Source organism: Ambystoma mexicanum, chromosome 8 (genome assembly GCF_040938575.1).
Source record: "Ambystoma mexicanum isolate Mex_15411 chromosome 8, UKY_AmexF1_1, whole genome shotgun sequence".
Lineage (NCBI taxonomy): Eukaryota > Metazoa > Chordata > Amphibia > Caudata > Ambystomatidae > Ambystoma > Ambystoma mexicanum.
The window spans coordinates 352,848,607-352,865,370 of NC_090929.1; the positions used below are offsets into that span (position 1 = coordinate 352,848,607).

Here is a 16,764-nt window from a genome sequence, read left to right on the forward strand (position 1 = left end):
TCTCACACTCCATAGTTATTCTATACTATTAGCCTTTTTCACTTATTTGTATTTTAGGAGCGTCCATTGATAACCTGTTTCATGTACACTCACATACATGAATTGCTGCTGCAGTAATCACAAGGGACTCTGTCACCACAATCATACACAAAAACTGATCTGTTATGAAACTGCCAGGCCGTATGCAAACACGCACATAGCCCTTGGAATAAAGGTCAATAGAATTCTCACATGCCGTCCAAATGTGCCTACTAGTTTCTATAGATTTGGCACACAGACAACATAATCTTTCTTCCCGAGGGATGTTCTGCCAAGCACCAATATATTCTAATACCAGTAAAATATTGAATTGGGTACATGATGAAGGGTCTTAAGGTATGAGAACATGGCCTAATCAGATAACTGCATGGCTTTTGATGTTCAAAGCTTTATTTAGCCTACTACTCATAACGCTGATTATTCTCAAGTTAGTCAATTGTTCTCACACAGTCCCATTCATGTGACTTAAACTTGAGTTTATGTAAGTAAAAGCCAATGTCTGCTGTCTAATTCAATGGCAGTCCGATATTAACCACGGCCAATTCAAGATGGGCTTGGTTACCCATTCAATAGTGTACATGTCCATTGGACATAGTAAATATATCAGGTGTATCCGTTGAGACACTAGATTGGCTTATTTTTTTATAAATAACTTACTGCAAGATAGTCTCCTGATAGTATATAAGGAAGTGTTGCCTAATTCCATTCTCAAAGCAGCCACAGTTACACTCATAGGTTAGCCCAAAAGAGACCCAAGTATTTTTCCTTCTAGTTTATCAAGCCAGCTCTACCAAATCTCTTGATAAATCCCCTCCATACCAGCCATCGTTGAATAGCCTTTGCTTTGACGTAGGCATATGTAAGGAAGGCATGGTATCAAACAAAGTAAGACAGACAGAAGTGATCACAGTTCAACAGTGTTTTTTAAACTGTAAAAATGGATGAGATAAACGCCTAATCTAAATCTAAGATTGGAGCAAGCCACAACCATCAAATAATAATAATACAGTCCTAGTGGAGTCTAGTCAAATAAAAAGGACTATACTAAAAAAATACATTGCCAATCCTTACCTCTATGCTACAAAGGTGTGTGGGATAATGTTCACAAGAAAAGAAAGAAGTGTCACAAAATGATAAGTCAGGATGGTATGGTTGGGGTCTCCCTTCGTCACTTTTGAAGCATGGGACAAGGCGGGACTCTCGAGCACAGCACACTACTGGGATTCTTCGGCACAAGCTCACAGTTCCTTTTCCAATATCCGGGCCTTCTGTGCCAAAGTCTCTTGCTTCAGAGGGCCTGATATATCATATACAACAAACAGTTCCTTCTATAAATCTTCATGTCCGGTGATTAATCATCACCCGAGGAACCCCTCAGCTGGGCTCCGATCCATTTCACACATCAGCCTCCCTTAATCGGGCTCAGACCAACATCACACTGCGGACATCCCTCAGTCGCGTTCACGTTTGTCACCACAATGCAGTTCACTTAACTTTCCAATTAATCATCGTCTTGCAATATTCAGAAATCTTAATGTCTTTTTAAACAATTCCCCTTCACTTAGGCCACCCTCGTCCAGGCTCAGACCGTCCTTTATCTGCCTCCCAAAACACTTGCCCATTCACACTGAGACTTCGGAAGGGCGGTCACCTCTCGCTGGGTCACTCCATGATTCTATGGCAAGTGCAAGTTTCACATTTATCATAATTTACACACATTTCCCTCAGTAACACAGTTCACTTCACAACGTGTCAGACTTTCGACTGTATAAGGGGTTTTGGCTTGACCCTTGTATGACCACTTTGACAACTCACACCGACCTCCCATAGGGCCCCTTGTTTTTTGTAGTTTTCTCAATTCATGATCTCCTCCTTGTTCAGGAGCGGGGCATTTGTCAGAGTCTTTCGAATGAGCGCCCACGTGGTGCCGGCCACTCTAACGTTGATACCTCGTTTGTTCACAAAAGACCTTTGTCTATTATCTTCTTTACGCACAATGTTGCCACTGCAACCTTGAGTTTAACACAGTCCGGTCGATTACTAGTCTTTCCATCAAAGTTTTTCCATCGAGGGTTAGTTCCATTGAATCTTTTCCAACGACAGATGTTTCATCGAATTCTCGTACATAAAGTGCAAAGTGTTTATGCATATAAACCCTTTGATCGAATAGGGTTTCATTATATAAACACTTTACATTTTTTGCATGGAAAGTATATGAAACATGCCTAACGTTATAACGTTACAGGGAGCTGTCCAGTGCTGAAATCTATAAAGTATTTCAGCACTAGCCAACTTCCGCTAATAACTTGTGCTGTTTATTGCCCACCCCCAAACCCCAAGGCCCCCTCCCCAAGCCCTCTCCCAACCCCCATTTTCAAAATGTAACCCTTGTCCAGTGCTGAAATCTATAATGTATTTCAGCTCTGGACAGCTACTTCTAATTTGTGGTTTTTATTGGGAGCGTCACCTCCCCAACCCCCATTTTCAAAAATTAACACTTTCCTCAACCCATTGTCATTCATTCAATGAATATGCTTTTTGATGGAAAAGCATTTCAATGAATGAATTTTGATGGATAATGATTTTATGGAAATTGTTTTGATGGAAAGACTGTATACCAGTCCGGTCTACTATCAGCTTCTTCTGAATCACTGGCTGTGCTGTACTCTGTACCACGGCGGCAAGCTATTTTCCCCGCCCTGTCTATCACTGCGGGGGGGCCCATGTACCATTGACATCTGTCACACCAATCGCCAGCTGCGATTCCCGGTCTTATGGTTCTTTTATCAAAGGTTTTGCGGGTCTGCTTGAAAAGGGCAAGGGCGAGTCACTCCTTGTCGTTCTTTGTTTCCACCGCCTTTCACCTCCGTTTGAACTGCCATCCCAGAATTACTGTTACTGTTACCTCATGCGTTCGGCCTTGCTCAAAGTGTGCTTTCGTGCCCCGCCTTTTATCCCTGTGGGGAAGGGCCGTCAGGTGTGTGTAGTTATCGGCAGTTGCCTGGCTCTGCCTGACCCTTGTGTTGGGACATGTCAGGTAAACGGCTCTAGTGTTAGTCCGTTGTCTTTTGCGGTGTGAGAAAGTGTTTGTGTAGGAAAGGGGAGGGGGGAGAGTTTCTAAATCTCCTACGTGGTAGGATGGGGAAAAGGTGTCATACGGAAGGGGGTACTGCGTCTCACCCTTGGGTGTCCTTCTTCCACTCCCCCCGATCCGGGTGATCCTCCCGCACTGGTCCACCCCCAGGAACTGGATCCAATAGCAATGGCCATGTCCTGGCCACCTGAATGACAGATCCCCGGAGACTAGCAAGTGAGACACCTTCAGGTTTCTCACACATATTGTGAATGTGTAGGAGCACTGAAGACTGGTAGCCCAAGGTAGACATAAGTTTTGACCTGCTCCAGTTTTATATCCTTCGCTACATTGTTAAGGGAAGCTTTACTTGAACATTTCTTCATTTTTATGCACCAATGAAGGACATGTTTGAGGAAACCTTTCTAGCAGTCCTTCACAGTTTTTGACCATAAATGTGAGTGCCATGGTTTGTCGGATTGGCAGTACCAGTGATTGTACATAGCAGAAGTAGTTTGTAAATAATTATAATTACTACGTTGTTTGTCATGATATTGCTGCCTTCCCGCATGCATGTTCTCTGCCCTGGATAAAGATACTTAATCCCTTGTGTGCCATCAAATAGTACTTAGCATGAACTCAGTCGGCCTAATTAACTTGCACGCCTTTCTGGATGGTCTTTTTTAAATATAACTATATTAGAAATTGCACGAAATGTAGCCCATAAGCCAGGAAGTGTTATTAGGTGGGAAGCAGTGTATATGGCAGGATTCTCTACGAGAATAGTGCAAATGGCAAGCAAACTATACTTGTATTATCTAGCTGCCTGGGATATGCTTGCTCACAAGTTGGCTAGATGTTTTATTTTCACTTTCATGAAAGGCTAAGGTTAAGGTTTGTTCAATTTAGGTATTTACAAGCTGGACGTTATATTCTCTATGTCTGTGCATTTTTTGATCACATTCGAACAATATTGTTAGGCAGCATAGGAGAAACATGTATACAGTGGGATTCAGTTATCTGCAGCCTTTCCTTAACCATTGCAATGTCTCTTCCAGGCAGAAGCAAAGCTCTGAAATTCTGAAGTCACTTGAAACAGAGAGGTAAAGTAACAAGTCTATTATTTTGTTAATGCTTACCGTACAGAAATACAGCAGGGGGGTTGGTGTATGTGACTTCTGAATTTGCACACTCTTCCACATAGGTGCTCTTATGTTTCTGCTTGAAAGGACCCTTTATTGTATGCTTAGCCCTTAGTCTTGATTTGTATAGCTTGATTCATGATATAACAGAATAAGGTAGACCCAAATTACTGTCGCTTTGGATTCTCCCTCAAATCTCACCTCTACTTCAAACATTTTGCAGCTCGCACCTCTTACAAACGCATACACTCAGGAAGAGCCAAGATAAAATGCAACAACTCATGTACAAGCTGAACACCAGGACAATCTCAAGAACTTGCTATATGATGACCGAAACAAAGAAAAAAAACCTTGGAGAGTCAGCCCAGGTACAAAAGAAACAGCCCATTAAAATACCATTAAAATATCCAACATTAAATCAGTGGAAAATAAAAAGAACGTCAGAAGAAAAACAGATCGCCCCCATTCACTTAAACAAAGTATGCACATATGTGAAAATACAGGCAAAATTGCATTTAAAACAGTGAAAATACAATTTCATATTTCAAGGCTGACTCCGTGCAATGCCCTTCCACATCAGTACGAGAGACGGTATGTTATGCAGGCAGCATTTGTAACACGCTCAGCTGAAATTGGTTTGGCCTTTATGCGTTGTGCCAATCAATACATTGCATTATAAAATCATGCAACACAGTGCAAGATAAAGGTCGGCAATCGTAAATGAGCATGATCCATTCAGCCATTCTAGTTATGCTTCGCACAATGAGGTTTTGGGAAGATTTTCTTTTTGCTTTTTTCCTCCCAGGGACTTGCATTCGGCACCCTAATTATGTGCTATTGTTTTCTTGCTGAGCTGACTTTTTGGAGGTAAGATCCTCTCCCTGCTTTATGCTCACTCTTGTGAGGAAACTGATCAGTCCCTAAGACTATGAGTACTGGGAGAAAAAGTCTCCCTTGGTGGATTTCTGTATTTTTGAAGCTGTAAACATCCCCTTAAAGTGAACTGTGGTTAGGATTCTGTCAGGGAAGATGTTCTTTTTGGAACTTTTTCCTCCATAGATTTATATGCGACACCCTTTCTTTTCGTTTGTTTTGCACCCTGTCCTGACTTTCTGGAGGCAAGTAAGTTGTTCTGCATTATTTCCCTTCTGCGATTTGCTAATTTTTATGGGGAAGCTCACTAGTTCCCACGACTGTCAGTTCTGAGAAATTTTGAGGGCCTCATTACGAGTTTGGTGGCAAATCGGCAGTCAAATCTGCCGAATTACTTCTACTCGATTACTGTTGCCGCCACTTGGTCAAACAGATTTACAGCAGGAGTACAAGTGGTGGTAGTGCAGTGTTAATCCTCATTTTCGTAGTCCATAGAACTCCATGGGGTTTTCAGTGGAATTACTGTGTGCCGATTTTGCCTATTTTGGCGGTTAAGTGGAGGATTTACCTCCAGCTTTTTGCTGGAGGTAAACCCTCCACTTTACCATCTAACTTGTAGTATGACGGTGCGGTAGTAATACAGCAGTGATGAAATTACTGCTGCATTACTGCCGTTTTTATCCACACCGCCTACTCTTAATGAGCACCTATGTCTCTACGAATTCTTGTTTTTTTACAATTGCACACAGTACAGTGAAGTGCAATTAGATTAGTTGGTATCCATATATCATTTTATTTGATGGCTTTTTGGTTACTTTTGTAAACTGATGCAGGTGAGGTGGTGGCAGCTGTGATATTTATCAAAATTTTGTGTTATTTTCCTGTTGCTCTTTTGCATTTACTGCAAATGGCTACTAAAAGTGGCTTGCCCCTAAAATGCCAATTACAAGAAATCCCACTAATCAGCTTCCTTCCCTTGCCGGACAGAGTGAGTCAACTTAGATGTATATGTACTTAATTTTTTGCATTCTTAAACCCAAACAAAAGGGCACTTCACCATTTAATTATCAGAAAATACACATATTTTAATATTTATCATACCAATTTGACAATTCCAATATACAACGTTAAAAATGTTCCAAACATCAATTCAACAATCAATTTTGTGTGTACATCTTTCTTCATTGCGACTAACAGCATAGAACTATATGCTTAAAAAAACCTTTTCTATGCCTTATTGGGGTGTATTCTCTTTTATAGAAAAGACCCCGCTCTTATTTAAGCCCTTCCCAATTTCTCTGGGCCAAACGGACTGTGCCAACACTTTTATAGAAATGTGTTTCTAGGACCAGCATGGGAATATATCTTTTAAGAATAGGCAAGGCAAGTAATCCCTATTGCAAATCCTGCTGGTGCTGTCTTCAGGGCACTTAGGTTTTTGTTCATATTCTGGTTTTCACACCCTTAACGGTTTGCCGTAATGTACAATCTTTCTAAAAGACAAATAAAACATTTCCACTTTAGAACATAAACAAGTAAAACATTTTTATGCAAAAAATACATCAGATACATCTATTACAACTTCATCTCTATTACCAATATAGACAGCAGGGATGCATTAATACTCAAGTGGTCTAAATTATCCACTACTACACTTTCTCTCATATTCAATATGGTTTGTTCTCTCCATTTCATGTGTCTGCAAACATGCATTTTAGCCTTTAAAGCTTAATTTCCTTGGGCTGACCGTCTCTTTCCAGCACAGACATAAAAAACTTTTGCTGAAAGGGGGGGAGGGATATGTTTTAATATTCCTATCAAATGTCCCTATATGTTTACCTATCACCCAATTATTAATTTAAGCAAGCTGAACGCTCACCTTTTACTGGATCTTCAATTTCTTTCCGATCGGGCTACTTCCTCTAAGTCCCGTGTGGGCACTATTACTGCCCAATGGTGTTCTCTATGTCACGAGCCAGGGTGGTCTCCCTACTAGTTTGTAGCTTAGCTCTGTAACAGGAGGAGAGAAGCCACCATTACTTATCACAGGAATATCGGTGATCACCTCAACATTCTCTTGTTTAAAATTGAGTGAAGCTTACCCGAGTGATCAAGTCCACTGTCTTGAAATTTCCTTTATTTCTATTGGGGGATTTTATCTCTCATCACCCTTCATGGAACCGCCAAAAGCGTGTTCTAAATAAACCAGCACAAAGGGGAACAGCGTTAAATTCCCTTTTAATGGATACCGCATTACTCAATGTGTCCATTGTCCCTCTCTCTTACCTCATGGGTACATCTATGCCGGCTGTTGTCCCGTGCACAGTGTATCTGAAGCCGGGCGTGCCGCGATGAACGTCTGCTGCTCGATAAAGCTGCGGGCCTACTGTCGCATTTGGTCCATTTTAAGTAGTGGTCATGTCACATGATTTTACGCGCGTATCTACGTGATATCACGTGATCCGCAACCCTTCTCTTAAAGGTATACCACTTTCTTTTGGTTTAGTGTCGCTGATAATCAAATAAAGCAAAAATGCGCAATATACCAGTATTACACATTAAGCAAGCTGGATATTCACCTTTTACTAGATCTTAAGTCCCGTGTGGGTACTGTTACTGCCCAATAGGGTTCTCTATATCAGGGGCCGCCCGAGGCGTGTTCTAGTTGGACCAAAAATGATCAAAGGTAACAGCATTAAATTCCCTTTTAGTGGATACCTCATTTATTCAATGTGTGCATTATCTCTCTATCTATCTCCCCTCGTGGGCATATATGCCGGCTGTTATCCATCTCTCTCGCCGTTATATACTAATCACTTATTCCCACAGAGACCCTTATAGAATGTTACATATTTCACAGGGTACATATTGTAAAAGAACTTGCGACTCATATATCTTGTTCACCTTTTGTGATGTATAAAAAGGGACCACTCAATGGAGATATTTAATCCGTTTCTTACAGTGTCTAGAGAGTATATCCATTTCTGTTCTGTTTGTCTTAGCTTTAGATCTCTGTTACCTCCTCTTGGTTGCACATTTATTACTTCTATAATGAACCAGTGGATGTCATGTACTGAATGGTGGGCGCTTTTAAAATGGGCCACTAAAGGTTTATCGGGTACCTGGTTCTTCACACAGGATCTGTGTTCACAGATTCTCTGACGAATGGGTCTCTTCGTCTTGCCAATATATAACAGGCCACATGGGCATTTGATGCCATACACTACCCACTTAGAGTTACAGTTTGTAAAGTGTTTCAATTCCCATATTCTCCCTTTGAGGTCTACCTGTTTCATGTTAGATGTTAATTCACACACAGAGCAGTTACCACATCTGAAGTGACCTACCACCGGAGGTAAATTCCACAGTCTCGATTGGTTGGTGGACCTATCCTTGCCCACTGGTTTATATGTATGTACAAGTTTGTCTCTCAAATTAGGCATACGACGAAACGCAAACCGAGGTTTACTAATTGAGAAATCTTCTGTGTTGATAATATTCCAGTTCTTCAATATGCATCTCCGCAGATCGTTGCTGATCGGAGAGAATGTGGAGACACAAGTGATCTTTTCCTCTATAACTCGCGGTTGTGGTGTCAAGCACCTATCTCTAGGAGTGTTTCTAGCTCTTTTCATGGATCTACGTACTATGGAGGGAGGATAACCTCTTGCCCTCAGTCTAGTTGTTAAATCTTTGCTATGAATCTCAAAAGCTTCTTTATGGGTACAATTCCTTCTGATACGTAGAAACTGTCCCACTGGTAAGTTTTGCCGCAGGGATTGGGGATGGAAGCTTTCAAACAGTAACAGAGTGTTTTTATCTGTAGCCTTCCTGAACAAAGTGGTGCCCAATTTGTTCTCTGTGTCTTTAAAAATCTCTAAATCCAAAAAGGGAATTTTTTCTTGGTTGGAGTTCATGGTGAAGTTAATACATTCATCTTGGTCATTGACCCAGGTGATGAATGAGTTTAGTTCTATTTCAGTTCCTCCCCACACCATGAAAATATCATCAATGTAGCGCACCCATGTTTTCATAAGGTGCTTAAAAGGATTGTGATCTGCATAGACTGAACGTGTCTCTAAATCGTCCATAAAAAGGTTTGCAAGATCTGGTGCGAAACTGGAGCCCATACTTGTGCCATGTTGTTGCAGGTAAAACCTGTCTTCTTCAATGAAAAAATTGTTGGTAAGGGCAAGTCTAATACACTCCAGAATGAATGCCGTTGGTACTGTCTTGTCCCTCCTTTTCTCTAAGTATTGACCCATGATTCTGACGCACTTCATCTGGGGAATACTCGTATACAATGCTTCCACATCCAAGGTGACTAAGGTGTCTGTGGAAGCCACAACTATCGTGTCTAGTATCTTAATCATTTGGGTTGTATCTTGGACATATGAACGCATCGTTTTCACAAATGGCCTCAAAAAGAAGTCGGCATATATTGACAAGGGTTCGAGAATAGATCCAATGGCTGCCACTATGGGCCGCCCCGGAGGGACCTTGTGGTGTTTATGAATCTTCGGTAGACAGTAAAAGGCTGGTGTGATAGGATGAGCTTGTAGCAAAAAGGCTTTCTCATCGATGTCAATCCACCCTTCACTTTCTGCGTGGTCCATAAGACTAGATATTTCATCTCTAATTCTTGGTGTAGGATCACATGGTAAGGGTTTGTAAAAAATGATTCTTTCAAGTTGTTTCTTTACTTCGGCCCGGTACAACTCTATGCCCCATAGGACCACTCCTCCGCCCTTATCTGCAGGTTTAATCACGAATAGTTTGTTTTCAGCTAGATTTTTTAAAGCTATCCTTTCCACTTTGGACAAATTGTCCCTGTGCTTATTTTTAGTTTGAACCAGATTTTTCATCTTGCTTATGATTTTGTTCTCAAAACTGATGATTTCTGGTGAAACCATCGAGGTGAGAGGAGTGAAAGTGGATGGTGGTTTCAAACCCGAAGTACTTCTATCTCTGGGTCTTTGATCATCATGATCTTTAAAGAAATACTTCAATCGAATCATACGGAAAAAGTTCCGCATTTCTATTTCTGTGGTAAACTGATCAGCTTTACTCACTGGAACAAAAGACAACCCCTTGCTCAGAACACGAATTTCCGCTTCTGTGAGGATGTGTTGGCTTAAATTAAAGATGGGAATCACCAATTCGGCAGACCCGGCTGCCACTGTCGTGTACGCATCCCGTGGCTGCCTGGTTGGCGGTTCCTCCCCCGTCTGCCCCGGTTCTGAAAAGGGCCTCTTTGTGGATTGCCTACATTGGCCCCCTCAGTACTTGAACCACCATCACTACTGTTGGATGAATTTGAATACCCCGGGTATTTCTGGACAACCCTAAATTTATGGCAAATTTTAGTGGTGTAGGGAATAAGTGTTCCCGAGATTGGATCATCCTAGTTATATCGACGGCAAATGAGGAAGCAAAAAAACAAAAAGTGGATCTAGCGGAATTAGAAAAGAAAATCAAAGAGGATTCAATAATACCTAATGCCAAAGCTCTATTGGAAAAAATAGAAGAGGACATGGGGAAATTTAAAACTTTCACCATGGACAAGAAATTGTGGAAATTTAAAAAAGATGTGCAGTACTATAAGGAAGAAGTGACCTATCCGTATTTGGTACCGGGTTTTTTTACACAGATGAATATGAACCCAGGCCAAAGCCAAGGTGGGAATAAGAAACGTCCCTTCAGAAAGTTTGTAACCTTTTCAAATTCATCCAACAGTAGTGATGGTGGTTCAAGTACTGAGGGGGCCAATGTAGGCAATCCACAAAGAGGCCCTTTTCAGAACCGGGGCAGACGGGGGAGGAACCGCCAACCAGGCAGCCACGGGATGCGTACACGACAGTGGCAGCCGGGTCTGCCGAATTGGTGATTCCCATCTTTAATTTAAGCCAACACATCCTCACAGAAGCGGAAATTCGTGTTCTGAGCAAGGGGTTGTCTTTTGTTCCAGTGAGTAAAGCTGATCAGTTTACCACAGAAATAGAAATGCGGAACTTTTTCCGTATGATTCGATTGAAGTATTTCTTTAAAGATCATGATGATCAAAGACCCAGAGATAGAAGTACTTCGGGTTTGAAACCACCATCCACTTTCACTCCTCTCACCTCGATGGTTTCACCAGAAATCATCAGTTTTGAGAACAAAATCATAAGCAAGATGAAAAATCTGGTTCAAACTAAAAATAAGCACAGGGACAATTTGTCCAAAGTGGAAAGGATAGCTTTAAAAAATCTAGCTGAAAACAAACTATTCGTGATTAAACCTGCAGATAAGGGCGGAGGAGTGGTCCTATGGGGCATAGAGTTGTACCGGGCCGAAGTAAAGAAACAACTTGAAAGAATCATTTTTTACAAACCCTTACCATGTGATCCTACACCAAGAATTAGAGATGAAATATCTAGTCTTATGGACCACGCAGAAAGTGAAGGGTGGATTGACATCGATGAGAAAGCCTTTTTGCTACAAGCTCATCCTATCACACCAGCCTTTTACTGTCTACCGAAGATTCATAAACACCACAAGGTCCCTCCGGGGCGGCCCATAGTGGCAGCCATTGGATCTATTCTCGAACCCTTGTCAATATATGCCGACTTCTTTTTGAGGCCATTTGTGAAAACGATGCGTTCATATGTCCAAGATACAACCCAAATGATTAAGATACTAGACACGATAGTTGTGGCTTCCACAGACACCTTAGTCACCTTGGATGTGGAAGCATTGTATACGAGTATTCCCCAGATGAAGTGCGTCAGAATCATGGGTCAATACTTAGAGAAAAGGAGGGACAAGACAGTACCAACGGCATTCATTCTGGAGTGTATTAGACTTGCCCTTACCAACAATTTTTTCATTGAAGAAGACAGGTTTTACCTGCAACAACATGGCACAAGTATGGGCTCCAGTTTCGCACCAGATCTTGCAAACCTTTTTATGGACGATTTAGAGACACGTTCAGTCTATGCAGATCACAATCCTTTTAAGCACCTTATGAAAACATGGGTGCGCTACATTGATGATATTTTCATGGTGTGGGGAGGAACTGAAATAGAACTAAACTCATTCATCACCTGGGTCAATGACCAAGATGAATGTATTAACTTCACCATGAACTCCAACCAAGAAAAAATTCCCTTTTTGGATTTAGAGATTTTTAAAGACACAGAGAACAAATTGGGCACCACTTTGTTCAGGAAGGCTACAGATAAAAACACTCTGTTACTGTTTGAAAGCTTCCATCCCCAATCCCTGCGGCAAAACTTACCAGTGGGACAGTTTCTACGTATCAGAAGGAATTGTACCCATAAAGAAGCTTTTGAGATTCATAGCAAAGATTTAACAACTAGACTGAGGGCAAGAGGTTATCCTCCCTCCATAGTACGTAGATCCATGAAAAGAGCTAGAAACACTCCTAGAGATAGGTGCTTGACACCACAACCGCGAGTTATAGAGGAAAAGATCACTTGTGTCTCCACATTCTCTCCGATCAGCAACGATCTGCGGAGATGCATATTGAAGAACTGGAATATTATCAACACAGAAGATTTCTCAATTAGTAAACCTCGGTTTGCGTTTCGTCGTATGCCTAATTTGAGAGACAAACTTGTACATACATATAAACCAGTGGGCAAGGATAGGTCCACCAACCAATCGAGACTGTGGAATTTACCTCCGGTGGTAGGTCACTTCAGATGTGGTAACTGCTCTGTGTGTGAATTAACATCTAACATGAAACAGGTAGACCTCAAAGGGAGAATATGGGAATTGAAACACTTTACAAACTGTAACTCTAAGTGGGTAGTGTATGGCATCAAATGCCCATGTGGCCTGTTATATATTGGCAAGACGAAGAGACCCATTCGTCAGAGAATCTGTGAACACAGATCCTGTGTGAAGAACCAGGTACCCGATAAACCTTTAGTGGCCCATTTTAAAAGCGCCCACCATTCAGTACATGACATCCACTGGTTCATTATAGAAGTAATAAATGTGCAACCAAGAGGAGGTAACAGAGATCTAAAGCTAAGACAAACAGAACAGAAATGGATATACTCTCTAGACACTGTAAGAAACGGATTAAATATCTCCATTGAGTGGTCCCTTTTTATACATCACAAAAGGTGAACAAGATATATGAGTCGCAAGTTCTTTTACAATATGTACCCTGTGAAATATGTAACATTCTATAAGGGTCTCTGTGGGAATAAGTGATTAGTATATAACGGCGAGAGAGATGGATAACAGCCGGCATATATGCCCACGAGGGGAGATAGATAGAGAGATAATGCACACATTGAATAAATGAGGTATCCACTAAAAGGGAATTTAATGCTGTTACCTTTGATCATTTTTGGTCCAACTAGAACACGCCTCGGGCGGCCCCTGATATAGAGAACCCTATTGGGCAGTAACAGTACCCACACGGGACTTAAGATCTAGTAAAAGGTGAATATCCAGCTTGCTTAATGTGTAATACTGGTATATTGCGCATTTTTGCTTTATTTGATTATCAGCGACACTAAACCAAAAGAAAGTGGTATACCTTTAAGAGAAGGGTTGCGGATCACGTGATATCACGTAGATACGCGCGTAAAATCATGTGACATGACCACTACTTAAAATGGACCAAATGCGACAGTAGGCCCGCAGCTTTATCGAGCAGCAGACGTTCATCGCGGCACGCCCGGCTTCAGATACACTGTGCACGGGACAACAGCCGGCATAGATGTACCCATGAGGTAAGAGAGAGGGACAATGGACACATTGAGTAATGCGGTATCCATTAAAAGGGAATTTAACGCTGTTCCCCTTTGTGCTGGTTTATTTAGAACACGCTTTTGGCGGTTCCATGAAGGGTGACGAGAGATAAAATCCCCCAATAGAAATAAAGGAAATTTCAAGACAGTGGACTTGATCACTCGGGTAAGCTTCACTCAATTTTAAACAAGAGAATGTTGAGGTGATCACCGATATTCCTGTGATAAGTAATGGTGGCTTCTCTCCTCCTGTTACAGAGCTAAGCTACAAACTAGTAGGGAGACCACCCTGGCTCGTGACATAGAGAACACCATTGGGCAGTAATAGTGCCCACACGGGACTTAGAGGAAGTAGCCCGATCGGAAAGAAATTGAAGATCCAGTAAAAGGTGAGCGTTCAGCTTGCTTAAATTAATAATTGGGTGATAGGTAAACATATAGGGACATTTGATAGGAATATTAAAACATATCCCTCCCCCCCTTTCAGCAAAAGTTTTTTATGTCTGTGCTGGAAAGAGACGGTCAGCCCAAGGAAATTAAGCTTTAAAGGCTAAAATGCATGTTTGCAGACACATGAAATGGAGAGAACAAACCATATTGAATATGAGAGAAAGTGTAGTAGTGGATAATTTAGACCACTTGAGTATTAATGCATCCCTGCTGTCTATATTGGTAATAGAGATGAAGTTGTAATAGATGTATCTGATGTATTTTTTGCATAAAAATGTTTTACTTGTTTATGTTCTAAAGTGGAAATGTTTTATTTGTCTTTTAGAAAGATTGTACATTACGGCAAACCGTTAAGGGTGTGAAAACCAGAATATGAACAAAAACCTAAGTGCCCTGAAGACAGCACCAGCAGGATTTGCAATAGGGATTACTTGCCTTGCCTATTCTTAAAAGATATATTCCCATGCTGGTCCTAGAAACACATTTCTATAAAAGTGTTGGCACAGTCCGTTTGGCCCAGAGAAATTGGGAAGGGCTTAAATAAGAGCGGGGTCTTTTCTATAAAAGAGAATACACCCCAATAAGGCATAGAAAAGGTTTTTTTAAGCATATAGTTCTATGCTGTTAGTCGCAATGAAGAAAGATGTACACACAAAATTGATTGTTGAATTGATGTTTGGAACATTTTTAACGTTGTATATTGGAATTGTCAAATTGGTATGATAAATATTAAAATATGTGTATTTTCTGATAATTAAATGGTGAAGTGCCCTTTTGTTTGGGTTTAAGAATGCAAAAAATTAAGTACATATACATCTAAGTTGACTCACTCTGTCCGGCAAGGGAAGGAAGCTGATTAGTGGGATTTCTTGTAATTGGTGTTTCATTATCCTCACCCACTCAGCCCCTAAAAAGAGGATAGGCACAGCTCACGTAAAACTCAAAATTGCCCCTAAAATGGCCATGCCACATTGTTTTTTGCTTGTACTTTGCTGCCTTATGAGGACAGGAAATGCCTTTCATTGAAGTGCCTTACTCCTACGTCCCGTCCACTTTCCTCCATACTGTATGGGTCGTCCCTCGCTAGGGACGGGAGACGGAACCTTTTTCAGCAGAAAAATCATCTTCTTTTTTAAATTTAGATGCGCTCGGGGGCGCAGATCTGGGAGCATGCACTCCCCTGACTCCGTGCACTGGCGCCACTCCTCAGTCCTCTTTTCCACGCTCCTGGTGTTAGTCCTCCGGCCTAGTAATTCCTTGCACTCTTCCCCAGAGAAGTACTTTTGTCTTTCAATTAGGTACTACTCTGTCTTCTGGCGCCACGCTCCTCCCTGGCGCATGTCGACGATGGCAGGCTTCAGCAGGTGTCCAGCCTGCGAGGGTACCTTCCCGACATCCGACTCTCATGCCCTCTGCTTCCGCTGTCTTGGCCCTGACCACGGCTGGCAAGGTTGTACTGCGTGTAAGGCACTGACACCACGCGCACTCAAGAACAGATTAGCGAGGTGGAGAGAGCTCGTTGGTAGGTCACCTCCAGAGGACTTAAAGGACTTCGTGAAGCAGAAGACCAGGCACAAGGTAGGTGCACTGTTCTCCTCTGCACCCCGCAAAGGCGACTCCTTCCCCATTAAGCGCAAGAGCGGGAGGGACCTAGCAGGTCCCGTTACCAGCACAAGCACCCAGGCTGCTTCAACTACGAGCCACCAGGCCGAGGGTTTGTGAGAACCTACTGGTGACTCCGCTGAGGGGCCGCAAGGTTCTGTTACCAGGCCTCAACCTGAGGTGCTATGCCCTAACACCGGACTGATGTTGAAGGGGACGGTTATACGCAGCACTGCCGGTGCTACAGCCGAGGGCACACTGCCTACCAGGCCCCGTCCTGAGGTGCAGAGTAGGCCTCAACCTCCACCGCTCCGCATACTGGAGGAAGCCGGGCCCAGCGCAGCAATTACCATGATGCTGGCACGTTGCATGCAACAGACAAAATGGCTGCCGAGACAGGCAAAATGGCGGCTCGCTGGACACCATCCCCCTTCGGGGATTAGGTGGGGGAACTAGTTTCCAGTTGGGACTGGTCTACGCCTGGGCATACCCATCTACTTCACAGGACAGATACACCTCGCCCCATACAGCGAGACAGGGCGCGCCTAGACCCCAGCAGCCTCTGGACCCTGCACCTATGCCGGTTCCATCAGGAACTCCTCTGGCCTGTGAAGACAGGTTTTTTGAGAAATTTCTCATGCTCATGAGGTCCCCACAGATGGGCAACATCCTTGGGGATGTCCTCAGGGACATGCTCCCACCGCTAGCACCCACGGCCATGCCGCCTTCGGGGCCAGCTCTTCTGGGCCCAGCGTAGCCTCAGCTGCCTGCGCCAGTCCCTACTACACTGGCTCCCATGCCCGTCCCGGTCACA

General features: G+C 42.6%; 1 protein-coding gene across 3 annotated transcripts in view; it reads left to right on the forward strand.

The window, feature by feature from the left end:
- Positions 1–16,764, forward strand: part of LRSAM1 (leucine rich repeat and sterile alpha motif containing 1) — a 3,131,994-nt gene that overhangs the window by 2,184,860 nt on the left and 930,370 nt on the right. For all 3 annotated transcript variants that reach the window (XM_069609805.1, XM_069609807.1, XM_069609806.1), the window contains one exon: positions 4,171–4,215. In XM_069609805.1, the coding sequence (XP_069465906.1) occupies positions 4,171–4,215 (45 nt within the window). The remainder of the gene's footprint in view (positions 1–4,170; positions 4,216–16,764) is intronic.